The following is a 16,239-nucleotide window of genomic DNA, read 5'->3' on the forward strand; positions in this document are numbered from 1 at the left end:
GGTGGTGGTGTTAGGATAAGATCTTGGTGCCATCCTTACAGACCCAGCAGTGGGGTAGGTCCTATGGACCCCCCAAAAGAGGATCAAGGTGCTTCAACATCACAGCTGGTGACCCCCAAAGTCTGGGGTAACAAAGGCAAGGGGTGTGTCTGCTCTTCCCCCTTCAACCCTACAACTCAGGAAAATAGACCACAGCCTTGGGCCTCCCATGCCTGAGCAGCACCCATCCCCATGGAAAGGACAGGGCTGGGGAGCGGGGTCCTAGGTGGCTTTGTAGAGATCCTTGCGCTGTCGCACCTCCTTGAGGACACGGGCACGGAAGGCATTGTGCTGCTCCCCTGCACCCTGGCGCAGTCCCAGCGCTGCCTGCAGCTCCGGACGGTGGGTCCGCAGGAAGGGGTTGTAGGTCTGCTCCTCTCCCAGTGTGGACGGGCACTGCAGGGGCAGATGCTCAGCCCCCTGCCAGAAGTAACACCCCTGCCAGGGAGCCAGGACTCACTTCTCCCCCAAGGCCACTTCCCCTATGGCACCCACCACCCTGAGAGTGTCAGGGTGCAGCATTCCCACCAAGGGATGGGGAACCTTGTGAAGGGCTGGTCAAGCAGGGGAGGGGAGTGTCTGCAGTCAGGGGACCCCCTCAGACTCACCGTGCTCCTCTTCTCCTGGCGCTGCTGTGTCACCCATTGCAGCTTCTGCTCCAGTGCAGGGTTGTCCAGCTCCAGGAGGCTGGCAAAGGTCAGGCACTCCAGAGCATACTCATGGCCTGTGGATCCCCGGACCCCCTAGCATCAGCCCTGAATTGTCCCTCAGATTAGCAGCAGGGGCTAGCAGGGATATTGGAGGTTCTGCTCTGCTGTTAGGCACACTCACCTGGCCACAGTAGTGTATCCTCACCCAAGCCCACAGCCACATCCAGGGAAGCGAGCATAGTCTCAGGGGAGCCTTCAAACAGTCTGCCTGAACCCCCCCACAAGTGCCTGTTATGGCAGGGGATTGTGGGATCCCCTCAAGCCCTTCTTACGATGGGACTTTCCCCCCAGCCACCCAGGTCTGGGGTAGGGTTCACTCACCACAGCCAGCGAGGAAGAGGAGGTCCCCAGAGAAGAGGCAGGGGGGAGCACCAAAGGGCCCCCCATCCAGCACATACACCATATGGCCCACAGTGTGGCCAGGAGTGGCAAGAGCTTCGAAGGTCAGGCAGCCCACGCTCACCTTCTCCCTGTCCACAAGCGGGCTGTACCGGGCACAGGGGTGCATTGTCAAGGTGCCTACCCATCCTGCACCTCAAAACACCCACCTCCCCATGAAACCCTTCCCTGGTACCAGCACTAGATCATGAGCATGCCCCCATAAATGGGGCAGTGTGGTACCTGGGGAATGGACTGGTGGGTGAGTGGTGGTTGGGAGTGAAGCCCCCACTCCGAAGTTACAGGGATGTTGAGGGGATGAAGAGCACAAGGCTTACCTGGTGAGCTCTGGGATGGCATCAAGGGCGCTGCCATACACCTTGCAGGAGTTGTGCCGCTGATGGAGCACAGCATTCCCCCCACTGTGGTCCCTGTGGATAGGGAGGTCAGCACGTCCTGTAAGTGTCCCCCTCTATATCCCTTCTCCAAATGGAGCAGGGCTAGGGGTTGCCTCAGCTGGAGCACTGTTCACAAGTGCCACTGACCCACCCATGGCCCAGTCTTGCCACTTACCAGTGTTTGTGGGTGCAGAATATGGCTTCCAGTATTACCTCCTCTTCTTCAATAGCAGCCTGGGAATGGAAAGGGGTTGACAGAGATTTGGGGGATATACAGACCCCAAGTATGAGTCTACCACTAACTTCTCCCAACCCCAGCTCCCCAGGCACTGAGTGAAACTTGTCACCCTCCAACCTTACCCTGAGCACTAAGAGTTGCAATTGGGGGCAATTTGCCCCCCGCTTCACCTCCAAAAACCTGAGACACACCACCCACTCACCCAGCAACCCTGGGTCAGGTGGAGGCTGCGTGGCTCTCACCTGCACAGCCAGTGGGTCGGAGGGGTCGATGACAGCCGCCCGGCGAGAGCCAGTGTCAATGACCAGGTAGCTGTAGTTGTTGGAGAGCACAGGAATGGGCAGGATTTTCACTCCTGGCAGGGGATGGACAGACAGACATCAGGGTGCAATCCCCTTGCCAGGAAAGGGGGCAGTGGGCAGGCCATGCCAAAGTCCCTACATCTTTGACAATTTTTCAGTTAAACACATTTTGGGCAATTTGGCAATGGCAACCCCTCCCCACCCAAAGCAATGGGGTTGGGAGAGATGACAGGGACACAGTTCGAGGGGCTGCCCCAGGACTCACCAGGGAAGTGGCAGGGCTGGGATGCAGAATGGCCCTGTGGGTACCGCTCCCGGGCCTTCTTCACCTGCCGCTGGTAGAAGAGGTAGCCCAGCCGCGTGTGGGCATACAGGCTGTACCTGGGGAGGGCAAACACCCCTAGCATGAAACCCCAGTCCCTCCAAGGAGCCCTCTTGGGGATGGAGCTGCTGCCAAGACCAGAACCCACACAGGGGACACATACATGATCACATTCCATACATGGGTGCTAGAGGTGGCGTGTGTCCCCCCTTCCCTTCCCTAAGTATGCAGTGAGGGTAGAATCACTCCCCCAGGCAGTCCTTGTCAGCTACTTTGGGCAGCAAGGACAAGGTACATTGCTTCCTGCCAGTTGTCTCTGACTGTCCCCATCCCCTGACCCAAGGGGGCCATGTCCGGGGCTCAACCCCTCTGAGGACCTACCTCGAGTGCCTTAGCCCCGGGAAAAAGGAAAGCGGAAGCAGAAGGGCTGGTGGAAAAGCAAAACGAGATGCCTCTGTGGCATGTCTCACACAGGGGCGCAACAGATGGAGAATGGGGCTGGGGATCGATGTCACGGAAAACATGCAAAGGTCTGAGCTGCAAAGCCCATCCCAGGGTCGAGGGTATTCCCCTGGATGGTGACAGCTTCTGCACTAGCACTGGCAGGTGCATCAGAGGGGATCCTGACAGCAACCGGGGATCCCCTGTGTCTGTGGAGAAGTGGGAGTGCCAAGCCGGGGATCGGGGGCTCCTGCCAGCACTGGAAAGCGGGGCCACGGCCGGATCACCAGTGGGCACCGGCAGGGGTTAATGATTAAACCCGAGGGAAGGGGAGGGAGTCATATCCGAGGGTGACTGTCCCCGCAGTGGGGCAGCCAGTGACCGATTCCGCGGTCTGCGAAGACCCTGGACTGACGCCGCCTGCCTTCAGCCCCACGGCCGCGGACCGAGCACTGGTGGAGAGCTATCAGCCCTCAGCTCCAGCCCAGCTTCCACGGTGCCAGCGGGGCCGGAACGCATCGGGCAGGTCCCAGTGCCTGGCCCCCGGTGGAGCGCACACAATGAAAGGACGGGCCTTTCCTCTTGGAGACAGAACAAAGTCGGGCGGCGGTGGCTCCCTCCCGGCTGGGGTACCGAAGCGGCGGATACTCACCCCACGCGGAACAGCAGCGGGCCGGCGAGGGCCATGAGCGTGGCGGCGGCTTGGCGAGCGAAGCGGCAGAGGGGCAGGCAGAGGCGCAGGCAGGCAGCCCCCAGCCCGCGGGCACCAGCCACCACCACCCGCAGCACGGAGCCCCCATTCCCCGGGCGCCGCCCCCCGCGCGCCACAGCCATGCCGCCCCGGGTCCGGCCCTGCCCAGCCCTCCCCGGCCCGGCCCCTTCGCGTCACGCCGCTCGGACTCACCCCGCTCGGGCTGGCCGCCGCGCCCCCTGCTGGTCGCGCCGCGTCACTTGCCGAGGGAGTCGAGGAAGTGAGAGGGACGTGCACGGGGTACGTCATAGGTGAAGGGAGGAGATTCCCCCCGTGCTCTGTACGTGCAAAAGGTATGCCCCCCCCCAGCTGACATCACTGTGTGGAGAAGGGGGTTCCTAAGTGACGTCAGAGCAGAGAAAGGAGTTCCTGTGGGGGGCCTGGGGTAGGCGAAGGTCAGGAGGGATCCCGTCCCGCGGATCTGTAGGAGAAGCTCCCACTCCCCCTTACTACCCCTCCCGCCTTATCTGCCCCCCAGTGGTGCAGAAGCACGAAGCCGCCGCAGGAGGGCGCGGGGGCGGGCCGGGGGGGGGGGGCGGGCGGTGCCTTTCCCCGCCTCGGCCGTCCCGTCCCGTCGCGACCCGTCCCGTCGCGTTACGTTCCGTCCCGCTCCGGCTGTCCGCGGTTGCAGCCAGGAAGAACAACGCGCAGCAGGTAGGACGGCTAGGTCCAAGCTCCGCACCTCCCGCCGCTCACGGTTCTCGCGGGGGGCTGCTGATAAGGTGAGGCACGGAGACCGCTCCTGACGGTCCCTTGATCCCCTCCCCTGCGGTTCCTCCCATTCTCGTATCTCCCAACCCCCCTGTCCCAGGCCCCCTCCGGTGCCACAGCTGGTAGCAGGGGTGTCCCAACGCTCGAAGGAGCGTCCCGTGGGGGGGCGAGAGGTCGGTTCCTGAGCCTGCTGTGACCCCACGCACACATTCATGGCTGGAGCGAATGGGTGCACTTCGGGTCGGAAGCGAGGGTGAAGCGGAGTCCTGCCGGCGGGGACGCTGTGGGACAGGACCCCACGGGAGGAACTTCATTGTGGGGCCGGGACCATTTTACGGACCCCATGGGATCACGTGTGGGAGAGGGGAATCGGGGTGCGGCGTGGGGTAGTGCGAGAGTGACGCTGCCCTTTGTGCCGCGGAGGGTGTCCCCACGGACCCTGGAGGTCGTCTCGGGAGGCGAGCGCAGGGCACGGCACGGGTCTCTGCCCGGCAGGCTGTAGGGTGGTACCGCGAGGGGTGCGTGGAGACCGACTCTGGGCGCTGGGGCTCAGGTGCAGAAGGCACAGCCCCTGCTCCCCAGGTGGGGCTTCGAGGTGGGGATGGTTAGAGAGACGACAGCGATGCCGAGGTCTTACAGACTCATGTTCCCATTTGTGAGTGGCCTGGGGCAGCAGAGGACCCCAGCCTGTTTGGGCTCTGCTCACCCTCCTGGTGTGAGCTGGACTGAGCTGAACTGATCTGGGCTGGGCCAGATCAGGCTGAGCCAGGCCAAGTTGCATTCTGCTGGTTTGTTGGGTCATATGGACTCATGGTGTACCATAGCAGGCTGTGCCATGGCTGTACCAAGCTGTGCCATGCAGTGCCCAGCTCTGCCGTGCTGTACCAAGCCATGCCATACTCGTGGGAGCTTCCAGGTTCTTCTAGGCAGTCAGATGCTTTCCCAGGCAGCCTTCACTGTGGGGAGCCATGGGGAAACTGAGGAGGCCTGGCCCCCACCCCAAACCCTAGTCCACTCCAAAGATGGCCCTTGGCATCCCAAGGCCCCCCGTGGAACTGGTGACAGGAGCCTGAGCCCAGGAGCAATGACAGGGTAACCTGTGGGGATGCTGGCTGGTGCCACCCGTGGTGCCATGCTGGGGGATGACATATACCTGTGCCCCAGGGCCCCACCATGTTTACGTCATCTGTGCTGAGTCATGGTGCCAGCACAGAGTAGCACCCTGTTCCTGGGGATGATGTGTTGTGCTGGGGCCACTGAGGTGACCCCGAGTGGCTCCGTGGCCAGCAGTCTTTGGTTTCAGATCCTTGCGGTGCCGTGACCTGGAGAGGGTGTAAGGTTCTGCCTGCTTCTGTGGGTGCAGTGGCCGCAGGGACCCGTCAGGCTGGTTCCTTTCCTGCCCTGGAGGCCACCCCGCTGGAGTGGGGACAGGAGAGGCTGGGGCAGCTGGCAGACCCCTGCTGCTGGGTGCCAACCATGGGCACAGGGTGAGACACCCCCCAGTGATCATGTGCCAGCCAGATACACCCTGCTTTTTCCAGGCATGTAGGTTCCCTCCTGGGGACTCTGGTCCACCTTAACTGGGTGCCAATCGCAGAGGTATTCCTGGGGTCAGGTTCCTATTTTGGGCCCTTCCTTGGTCCTGCAGATGAGGCAGTGCCAGGGAACACTGGATGCTTTTTGGGAAGCCGTAGAGCAGCAGAAGTGAAACTTCCTGGTGGGGTGGGCACTGCTGTGCTGGTTATTTTTAGCACTGCTGTCATCGTGATGGTGAAGGGCGGTGTGGCTGTGGCAGCTCTGCTGTGGCTGGGGCAGATGAACGGGCAGTGGGAGGGATAGACAGACACTGAGCTGCTTCCCCCAGCCTGGCATGGCAGGCCTGGGTGTGCTTCCCCCCCCCCAGCACTGCTGTTTGCCCAGCCTGGCTGCGGGAAGTGCTGGCGTCATGCAGAAGGAAGCTCCTGGTCTCCTCCCAGCCTGAACCCAGTTGGAGTCCTGGCCCCTTCCCAGGGTCTTGTCATTGCTACAGGCGGGTGGGAACGTGGAGGGTCCTAGCACCTGCCTGGGGCTTGGGTTGGGTGTCCCCCAGTGTCAGCAGCGGGGTAGGGTGGCAAGCGGGTAAAGGCCTGGCAATGGCTCCTGGCACTGACATTGTTTTTGTGGCCTTGGAGATCCTGTCTTCCTCCTCCTTCTCCTCCTTCTCTTGGGGCCAAGCCCAGCAGCTGGCCCTGGGCCTAGGCTGGCTTCTCGCAGCTGCTGGGGGCTCTGCAAGGGGGCCCAGTGTTGGCTGAAGGGGGGGAACCTCGGGCCCTAGATGGTCCTGGCTCCCATCCCAAGGGATTTGTCTAATTTCCTGCAATGTGACACAGGTAGAACTTGTTCCTGTAACTCCCTGGGAGAAGTCAGGAGTTCTGAAGCCCCTAGATGATCCACTGGGCTGCTGGATGGGGGACATCTGCAAAACAGGGTGGGAGAATTGTGGTCTGCATGGGTTTGATCGAGATCAGGCATTGTGTTTCCATCCCAGGTAGCAGGCAGAGCGATGGACTTTGTCCCTGGAGTTGTGCCACCAGGAGCTGGAGACCAGCCAAAGCATACCAAGGGATGCTCCCTGCCTCCCCACCCCCCAGCAACGGCAGGGTGGGCTCCAGAGGCCGAAGTGGTCACATCCCTGCCAGAGAGGTCATGTCCCTGCTGTGGCTTGAGTCAGCACATGGCTGTGCCCTGCTTGTGGCTGGACACTGACGCAGGTGTCAGGGACTCAGGGCACAGGAATGTGGGTGGCCCTAGCCAAGGGACAGTGGGGATGTCCCCTGCCTCTCCTTGACCTGTTCACATGCAGGCCAGCTCATCTCCATTAGTTAGAAGCTGCTATTAAAGTGGGAGGGGGAGGTTTTGCAGCTGCACTCTCCCATGTGTTCCTTGACTCTACTTGCTGGGGACACGTCCTGCCCAGGAAGGGAACCTGTGCTGACCTCCTTCCCCCCCCCCATCTTCTCTTCCCTCTAGGTGCCTGTGGGAGACACAGGGAGTTGGCATGGCACAACCCAATGCACCCCCTCTCTATGATGACAAGAACCCCCTTTACCCCCCACCCCCAGCGGGGTACCCCCAGCCCCCCCACTATGCTGGGGGGTACCCACAGCCTGGGGGATATCCCACAGCAGGGGGGTATGCACACCCTGGGGGCTATCCAGCAGCAGGGGGGTACCCCCAACCAGGAATGGCCATGCCCACCATGCCAGTTCGGTTTGGTAAGTGGGGACACCTTGGGTCTGGGTTTTTTTGGGGGAGCAGGGGGGAAGGAGGGGCAGTAGAAACAGGAGTTCTATGGGCAGCTGCTCAGTCCTCCCTAGTGCTGAGAGGTGTCCTCCACTGCAGGTGATGGCATTGGCATTGGTGATGGCTCACCCTTCCAATCAGCCGACTGGGATGACAGGAAAGTCAGGCACACCTTCATCCGCAAGGTGAGTCCTAGGGGATGAGGAGCACCTGTCCAGGGTTGGATGGCCCCTATCGGGGGAAGGGGGCAGCTGTTGATGGCCTGGTCTCTTGCAGGTCTATGCCATCATCTCACTGCAGCTGCTGGTGACAGTGGGGATCATCGCTGTGTTCACCTTTGTGTGAGTGGAGGGTCATTCCTTAGCCTTTCCCTGAAAATGGAGGGAGCCTGGCCCCATGTCCCCTGGGGAGGAGTGTCCCAAGGGGACAGTAGTTGCTGTGCCTGCTCCCTCACGCTTGTTTCTCCCATCCCACAGCTCCCCTGTCCGTTCCTTCGTCCAGAGGAACGTGGCTGTCTACTACGCCTCGTAGTGAGTAGAAATTCTGCCAGCTAATGCCCCTCCCAGGGTGCCCTTTGGCAGCTGTCACCCCACAGTCACAGCCTCCCAGCCTGGGGGCAGTCCTGGTGGGGATTTTGTGAGGCTGACACTCGCTATCTTTCTCTTGCAGTGCTGTGTTCCTGGTGACCTACCTGATGCTGGCCTGCTGCCAGGGTCTCCGGTGAGTTGCTGGTGCCTGGGACTGCTGGGGTGGAGGGTTGTGGATATTGAGGATGGGTTCTCTAGGGCATCAGGAGTGGGGTCCCTACCTGGGGCTGCCCCTGGGGAGTGGGGACCAGGGGAACATGACATAGCTGCTGTCAGCAGCTCACTTCTCTTCATCCCCAGGAGACGCTTTCCCTGGAACATCATCCTGCTGAGCATCTTCGTGAGTGAGATGGGGCAGGTGGGGAAACCTGGTGGGACTCATGTGGCTCCTCAGCTCCTCAGGTGGGCTGGGAGGGCTGGGGAGAATGTGAGGGCAGGTAGGTGGCAGCCAGGAACTTCTGCCCACCTTGGTGCCGCTCACAACCATTAAGCCCACCTTTTTTTCCTGCAGACACTGGCCATGGGGCTGATGACAGGGACGATTGCCAGGTACACTCTGGAGACTGTGCTGTGACAGGAGCTGGGGGCCCTGCTGTCCTCTGCTGTATGGCTGGCTCTAATGATAGGCTGCTGGGAGCTGAGGAGTGCTTTGGTGTCTCCTGGGCTCAGGGTGGTGGAGTTCCCGGCAGGGGAACACTGAGGTGTGGGGTGACTCTGGTATCTCCTCCATCTGCAGCATGTACCGGACCAATGCTGTCCTGATTGCCATGCTCATCACTGCCATCGTGGCCATTATTGTCACCATTTTCTGCTTCCAGACCAAGGCAAGGAGGGGGATGTGCCCTGCCCTGGGAGGGGTCAGGCATGGGGAGCTGGGTGGTGGGGACACCCTGGGCTCTCCTGTGACGTATGTGTGTCCTCCCCTGGCAGGTTGATTTTACGTCGTGTCCAGGGCTCTTCTGTGTGCTTGGCATTGTGGTCATGGTGACTGGGATTGTCACTGCCATTGTCCTCTCCTTCAAATATGTAAGTAGTGGGAAGAAAGGGGCTGTGAAGTGCCACACATGTCTGGTTGGGTGTTCCCTGGGCTGGCATGGACAGGGGGGTTTGGATGCTGGGGAGCAGGGTGTGGTGTCAGCCACGGCAGAGGCAACTTGCCCGCAGGGAGAGGGTGTGCTGGCGTTGGCGTCAGCATCAGTAGCACCTTCTCAGCAGCTGTGTGCAGACAAGCTCTGCTGTGCTTTACCTGCTGCCTGCCAGCACCCAGCTCACCCTGCCTGTGTCCCCTTCCATGCATAGGTCCCCTGGCTCCACATGCTGTATGCAGCCATTGGCGCGATTGCCTTCACCCTGGTGAGTTGACAGCTGCGGTGGGCAGAGGGTCAGGCAGGGACTGGAGAGTGGGGAATCCCTGCCTTGGTCCCTGCCTGACACTCTCTGTCCCTCCAGTTCCTTGCCTACGACACCCAACTCGTGCTGGGAAACAGGAAGAACACACTGAGCCCTGAGGAGTATATCTATGGTGCTCTCACCATCTACACTGACATCATTTACATCTTCACCTTCATCCTGCAGATTGTGGGCAGGGATTAGCACTGGGGCCCCTCCTGTGCCCTGCCCACTGCCCCTCAGCCCCTCCTCTGGCCTTTGTACAGCATATGGCCCCTTAGCTTCGGCATTTCTTAGGCTGCTAAGCAAAGAGCTTCCCTTGATCACCACTTGCCCTCCAAAGCCTTCAAGAGCAGTGGGGGCACTGGCTGCCAGGGTTTAGGCAGTGCCTGGCTTTGAGACCACTTGCCAAGCCCATGACAGCACTGCTGACCTGGAGATGGAGCAGTACAGTCCTGCCTGGGTGCTGGGAGCTGGTAGTGGCCACTGGGATCATGTTGGAACTTTTTTGGCAGAGCCCAGTTGGTTTCAATCACTCTGTGCCTTAAACGTAGCTCTGGCTTTGTCTCCCTCCTGGAGCTGTGGCGATGCCCGGTGTAGGCAGGGTGCAGGTGGGAGCCCTGTGGCAGGACTTAGTGGCAGAGCTTACGTCACAGAGGCCCTGCAGCCACAGATGTGGTCAAAGTGCACTTGCTAAATAAAACACTAATTTTCCAGACAGTTGTAGTCTTATTAGTGTGGTGACTCTCCTGAAAAACACTGAGCAGCCTGAGGTGGGGCTGTGGCCTAGGGCTGCACAAACCCTGCTTTAGGGAGCAAAAAAAAAAAAAAAAGGTTGAATTATTCCAGCTTTGGCTTCCCTCCCCTGCCTGTGTACCCCTTGGTACCCCTTGTGGGCAGAATGCTGGCTGCAGAGCAGATGGGCCCCCACCATTGTGGGGGCAGGTAGAACTTGGGGCTGACTATTGAGGGAACAAGTACAATGGCACCAAGCTCTTCCACTCACCAGGAATGAGGTTTATTAGTCCCTATCCAGCATCACCACCACCCAATGGACTGGACAGAGAGGACAAGCATTAGTGCCACGCATCCCTTGGGGCTGGTGTTGCCTCGGCAGTCCTTTTAAGGTGCCACGGTGCCAGGCTGGGGGTGGGGCAGCTGGTTATGCGCCCCTGGCCACACTCTTGTATCGCTCTGACTCATACTCGCCCCGGTTGGCCTCCATCATCTTTCTGCGGATGCTGAGTTGCTCCTGACGGTTTTTATCCACTTCTCGCTTGGCCAGGAGGAAAAGGATGATGCCAGAAGGCAATCCAATGGCCCTGAAAGACAGTTGGTGGGCAGGAGATGGAGAAAGACAGTGGGGAAACAAGGGCCCTGTGCCACCCTAGGGCAGGACAGCCACCTGTCCTTGCTCAGTGTGGCAGCCCCCAAGACTTCTCCTTCCAGGTCCCACTAAGCACCAAAGCCTCCTGGTGCTGAGCTTCTCTCACTGCTCCAGCCACTCACCAGGCCACCCCCACCGGCTTCATCGGGTTCTTGGCCTTCTTGCGTGTGGGGATGTACTCCACCCCCTCAGGGAGTCCCCCACGGGCAGGCTCCGGGCCAGGCCCTGGCCCTGCCAGTCCCTTGCAGCTCTGCCTGATGAACCGTGAGCCCGGGTCGGCCGTCCAGCGCCGAGGCCTGCAGGGACCCGCTGCCGGTCCTGCTGCCGCCAGCAGCCCTGCGGAGAGAGAGGCATCGAGGAAGGGAGGCCAGAGGGCAGGCACACGGATTCCTAACCCGAGCTGTCCGGGCTCTCTGCCTCTTCCCCCGCGGCAGCAGGGGCTCGGGGGCGCGCCCCGAGCCGCGCGGGCCGTGGCCAGGCGCGCAGCCAAGCTGCGGCAAAGGGGCGCGGCCGTGAGGCCCAGGGCGTGGTTCTAAGGCCTCTGCTCAGCAAAGAGGGGTCGAGTCCCTGCGGACTAGGGGGAGTATGCGTTCGCGGTCCGCAGTTGTCGTGCCGTGAGGATGGTAGCGGGACGCTCCCGGCTCTCCCCACCTCCGCCCCGGGCCGCCCCTCCGCCTGCCGTTACCCCGCAGTCCGCCGCGCGCCGCCATGCTGGGCCCTGCCGGGCGTGCGGCCGCCCCGTTGTATGCTGGGAGCTGCAGTTCGCCGAGCGTTGGCTGTCGGAGCATGGCGTTGCCCCGGGGAGTGCGAGAGAAACTACAACTCCCAGAGCGTATCGTGCGGGGCAGGGTTGGCTAGCATGGCTGGCGGAAGGGGAGGGGCACAACGGGAGAACGCTGGTCGGGGTTGGGTGCGACGGGAGGGCGGTGTGCGGGGATTGGCCGGGGCGGGGTGACCAGCGGAAGCGGCGGCGGGGTAGGGTGTGCGGGCAGGCCAGCATGGAGCCCGCCGAGGGCCCGGAGGCGGTGAGCTTCCACGGCGACGAGGAGATCATCGAGGTGGTGGAGCTGGGCCCACCCGGGCCGGGTGAGACGGGGTGCCCCACGCTTCGTACCAGGCAGGGCCTGCGGGGTTCCGGCCTCTTGCCAGGGTTCTGATCCCACTCCGGCCCCGCCCCAGCGCCGGGGCCGGCCGCGGCTCCTTGCCTGTGTCCCCACGTCGGGCCTGCGGTTTCTCCCCGCGTCGCGCCCAGGTTCTTTGTGGCTCCTCTGCTCTGGTTCTCCTGACCGCAGTGGCATCGGGCGTCCCGCCCCGCCCTCCGTGCTGCCCCGTCCCCCGGGGTCCTCCCAGTGCCGTCAGCTGCCTGCCCTGGAAAGGCCGAGCCAGGCAGGCCGCGAGCCGCGTCCTGACTTTCGTCCTCTGCAGATGACCTGGCCGACGAGATGGAAGACGTGGACTTTGATGACGAGGGGGCAGAAGAGCCCGATGCCGAGGGTTGGGAAACGGAAGAGGATGAGAGAGTGGAGGATGGCATGGAGGTGCAGGATGACAGCGATGTCACATTTTCCCTCCACTCAGGTGAGTGGTGCGCACGGTCAGCAGCAGCAGGGGCCTCTTACGGGACTAGGTCCTAGCCTTCCCCAGAGTGAAGGACTGCAGCAGGTCCTTGCCAGGCTGCTGTCTCCTGGCTGTTCCTGGGACACCCATTATGGCTGAGGGCTGCTTTAGGCTGTGTTTGTTTCTACCTTACACTCTGGTAGAGAAACCCTTTGAGCCTCCTACCATGGCAGCTTGCCCTGGCTTGGCAGTCAGCTTGTGCTGCTCTTCCTCCATGGGAAGAATTGCTTCCCACTGGTTTGTGTTGGGAATTCAGCTTGCTGACATACCACCCAGCCCAAACACTGCATGGGGTTTTGTTACCCTTGGAATGTTGGGTGGGGTGTGAGTGGCATCTAAGCCATGTAGCCTCTTTTTACTCTTCTGTGAAGCTTCTGTTTTCTGCGTAAGCCTTGACCCCAAGACCAACACGCTGGCAGTGACAGGTGGGGAGGATGACAAGGCCTTTGTGTGGCGCGTGAGCGATGGAGAGCTCCTGTTTGAATGCTCAGGTGAGGTGCTTAAGGCTGTCTGAGTGAGCAGCCATGTCCCCTCCTAGCTACGTCTTTCTGGACGTGCTGTCCTTCAGCCGGTGTTCTGCTGGAGCTGGACTCCTGACTGTCCTCCATAGCTTGGCCTGAGCAGTCTCTGTCTCCTGATATGTCTAGGACACAAGGATTCAGTCACCTGTGCTGGCTTCAGTCATGATTCTGTGTTTGTGGCCACGGGTGACATGTCTGGGCTTATCAAAGTGTGGCGGGTGGATGCCAAGGAAGAAGTGTGGTCATTTGAGGTGGGGGACTTGGAGGTAAGTGGTGGGACCCATAGTGATGTGTGGATCTTGTGGCCTGGCAGCCAGGACTCAGGGTGGCAGGGGGTATGTGACCTCTGTGACACTGCCTGTCCCTCTCTGCCCAGTGGATGGAGTGGCATCCTCAAGCCCATGTCCTTCTGGCGGGCACAGCTGATGGCAACTCCTGGATGTGGAAGATCCCCAGTGGAGACTGCAAAACCTTCCAAGGCCCTGCGTGCCCAGCCACGTGTGGCAAGATCCTGCCTGATGGTGAGGCACAGGGACTGTTCAACTGCTGGGAAATGTCACCAGCAGTTTCCGCTGCCACCATCTGCCCTTCTGCTTCTACCAGTTTGTGCTGAGTGGGAGGTGGAGGGATGAGGAAGATCCAGCTCTATCTGCTGGCTCTGTCTCACCCAGGGAAGCGAGTGGTGGTGGGGTATGAGGACGGGACCATGCGCATCTGGGACCTGAAGCAGGGAACTTCACTGCATGTCCTGAAAGGTAGGGAAGAAGTCAATCACCTGGGTGCTCCCTAACTGGACAATGACCCCTTCTCTGGCTCTGACCTGAATCTGGTTGGTTGGCAAAGTAGCACTCCAAGGCCAGGGGCTGCTGGATAGAGCCGGTCACTGGATTTCCCTGTCCCCAAGGATGTCTGCTCCTTGCCACCAGGGTGCTGGCAGAGGCAGGCAAGGTGGAGGCTGCAGGAGGATGGATTTCGAAGCCCACTGGTTCTTCTTTGAGGAGGACACGTGGAGCTCATGCTGTCCTGTTTGCTCTCCAGGGCAGGATGGTCACCAGGACCCCCTGACATGTGTGGCCAGCAACCAGGATGGCAGTTTGATCATGACAGGCTCAGTGGACTGTTACACCAAGCTGGTCAACTCCACCACGGGCAAGGTGGGTCTGTGCTGGCAGGGGCAGAGCCAGGAGCCCTGGGGGATCAGCCTCCCAAGCCCTTGTCTTGGGAAAGGTGGGTGTCTCCTGGAAGTTCAGGGCTCTGTCAGCCCCTAGCAGCCTGTGGTGGCCATCAGTGGCCAGCAGGAGGTGCCCTTGAGCAACAAACCAGGTTCCTCTAGGCTACTGGTGGGACCCATAGCACAGTGATCACACCAGGCTTGTAGGAGGAAGTTCACCCTTGTTTTCTCCAAGGAGCTGAGGTTTTTGGGGCTGGGTCTTGGTGTCCAGGTGGTCCAAGAGGGTGTCAGTGCAACTGGAGGTTCCCTCTGGGACCAGACAGTCTCTCTCCTTCCAGGTGGTGTGTGTGTTCAAGATGGAGAACATAGCACCCAAGGCTCCTGCCGGCCAGAGTGAGGAGGCTGAATCCAACTCAGTGGAGTCATTGGGATTCTGCAATGTGTGAGTATGGGGATGCATGGCCTGGGGGGTGATAGACCTCTTCATTGCCAGACCTTACAGAAGCATGTTTCCTTCCCTTGTCCTTGTTCTGCTCTCACCTGTCCTTGCCAGTTGGCTGCGGTATCCCAGCTCATTTGTGTGGAGGGAGGATAAGGGACAGAAGCTCTTCAGTTCCCCCTCAATCCATTAGGATTCTGGCCTAGCCCAATATACCACTGTTGGCTGGGATATCCTCCAGCCAGGACTGCTGAGGATCTTTCCTACCAGGACATTGTCTTCTTGCTTGTGAGCCTCCGGCCCCTTGCAGGCTTTCACTGTCCTGTTTGTTTCTTGAAGCAAGGATTTTTATGGCTCTGGTCCTCAGGTTGTCCCATGGCTTCTCAATGTGCTTTGCCTTTAACTTTGCTATTTCATGTACTTACATTCCTGCTTCCCCTAGGCCCGTGTAACACCTGTCCCCCTCTCTGCAGGATGCCACTGGTTGCTGTGGGCTACCTGAATGGCACACTGGCTATCTATGACCTCTCCACACAGAGCTTGAGGCATACGTGCCAACACAAGGTACTGCCCTACTCCTCCCTAGGCCTGGCAGGGCGTCGTTGTCTTTAGGTCCATCTGAGACCTCCCTCGGAGTCCAGGGGCCATTTCCCAATTTGTGCTTCTCCTTTGGCCTCTTTGGCTTCCCCAAAGGCAGCTACAGTTCTTGCACAGAGGATGTGTCACAGAGGAGAGCCAGGCCCCAGGGCCAAGCTGTCTGTGGCAGACAACACTGCAGGGGTGGGGGGCACAGGGGGAGAACTGAGACTGCCTGAGGGTCCTCTGTGCTCACCCTGTGGCCTCCCCCTGCCCCAGTCAGGGATTGTGCAGTTGCTGTGGGAGGAGAACTCGGCCGTGGTGTACACCTGCAGCCTGGATGGTGCCGTGCGGCTCTGGGACGCCCGCTCAGGGAAGATGATCAGCGAGTACCGAGGGCACTCGGCCGAAATCCTCGACTTTGCTGTCAACAAGTGAGCAGGGAGCTCTTAGACCCCTTCTCTGCTGGGTGGAGGGACCAGAGGTGGCAGGGGCCTCCAGCCTCAGGAAGTTCAATCACAAGATGACTTTCCTTTAGGTGTCCCTGGGGTCTGGTTCCAAGGTGGGCACACAGACCCAGCTTCATGCTGAGACTTGAAGGTCTTAAGAGGGAATGGGGAACAGCAGAGTTGGGCCAGAGGCATTGGTGAGGGATGTCCAAAGCCCCCAGCCCCATCTCTGAGCTTTGTCTCTCCACTCTAGGGATGCCTCCATTGTGGTGACGACCTCTGGTGACCACCAAGCCAAAGTATTCTGCGTCCAGCGCCCCGATCGCTAGGACCTGCTGAGGCACGGTGTTCTGGTGGTTCATGTACAGAAGGATACAGGAGATGGGTTTCACCACCCATCTCTAGTGCCTGCTTTGTAATTTTTCCAGCCTGCCCTGCTTTGCCTTCACCATCAGAGGCCAAGCCTGGGATTTTGTATAAAAATGTCTTTATATATAAATTATTTCACCTAACTGGATGCCATCCACTCTG

General features: G+C 60.3%; 3 protein-coding genes across 3 annotated transcripts; 2 read left to right on the forward strand and 1 right to left on the reverse strand.

The window, feature by feature from the left end:
- Positions 1-19: 19 nt before the first annotated feature.
- Positions 20-2,472, reverse strand: LOC128966888 (probable hydrolase PNKD). Its single transcript, XM_054380827.1, has 8 exons — positions 2,331-2,472; positions 2,006-2,118; positions 1,701-1,759; positions 1,466-1,558; positions 1,071-1,234; positions 871-957; positions 648-763; positions 20-435 (listed from the first exon to the last, which is right to left on the reverse strand). The coding sequence occupies exons 1-8, from the start codon at positions 2,470-2,472 to the stop codon at positions 262-264; spliced, it is 948 nt and encodes a 315-aa protein (XP_054236802.1). The 3' UTR covers positions 20-261.
- Positions 2,473-4,168: 1,696 nt separating this feature from the next.
- On the forward strand, positions 4,169-10,258 carry TMBIM1 (transmembrane BAX inhibitor motif containing 1). Its single transcript, XM_054380828.1, has 12 exons — positions 4,169-4,301; positions 7,300-7,544; positions 7,672-7,757; positions 7,849-7,913; positions 8,049-8,102; positions 8,242-8,292; positions 8,460-8,499; positions 8,671-8,708; positions 8,896-8,983; positions 9,090-9,185; positions 9,459-9,512; positions 9,609-10,258. The coding sequence occupies exons 2-12, from the start codon at positions 7,328-7,330 to the stop codon at positions 9,750-9,752; spliced, it is 933 nt and encodes a 310-aa protein (XP_054236803.1). The 5' UTR covers positions 4,169-4,301; positions 7,300-7,327; the 3' UTR covers positions 9,753-10,258.
- Positions 10,259-11,933: 1,675 nt separating this feature from the next.
- On the forward strand, positions 11,934-16,039 carry AAMP (angio associated migratory cell protein). The gene is made up of 11 exons (XM_054381407.1): positions 11,934-12,021; positions 12,361-12,513; positions 12,924-13,043; positions 13,200-13,339; positions 13,450-13,594; positions 13,745-13,828; positions 14,112-14,227; positions 14,583-14,686; positions 15,157-15,247; positions 15,539-15,693; positions 15,962-16,039. Exons 1-11 carry the CDS (start codon positions 11,934-11,936, stop codon positions 16,035-16,037), a joined length of 1,272 nt encoding a protein of 423 aa, XP_054237382.1. The 3' UTR covers positions 16,038-16,039.
- The last annotated feature ends 200 nt before the right edge of the window (positions 16,040-16,239 follow it).

The sequence above is a fragment of the Indicator indicator genome, chromosome 5 (assembly GCF_027791375.1).
Source record: "Indicator indicator isolate 239-I01 chromosome 5, UM_Iind_1.1, whole genome shotgun sequence".
Classification (NCBI taxonomy): domain Eukaryota; kingdom Metazoa; phylum Chordata; class Aves; order Piciformes; family Indicatoridae; genus Indicator; species Indicator indicator.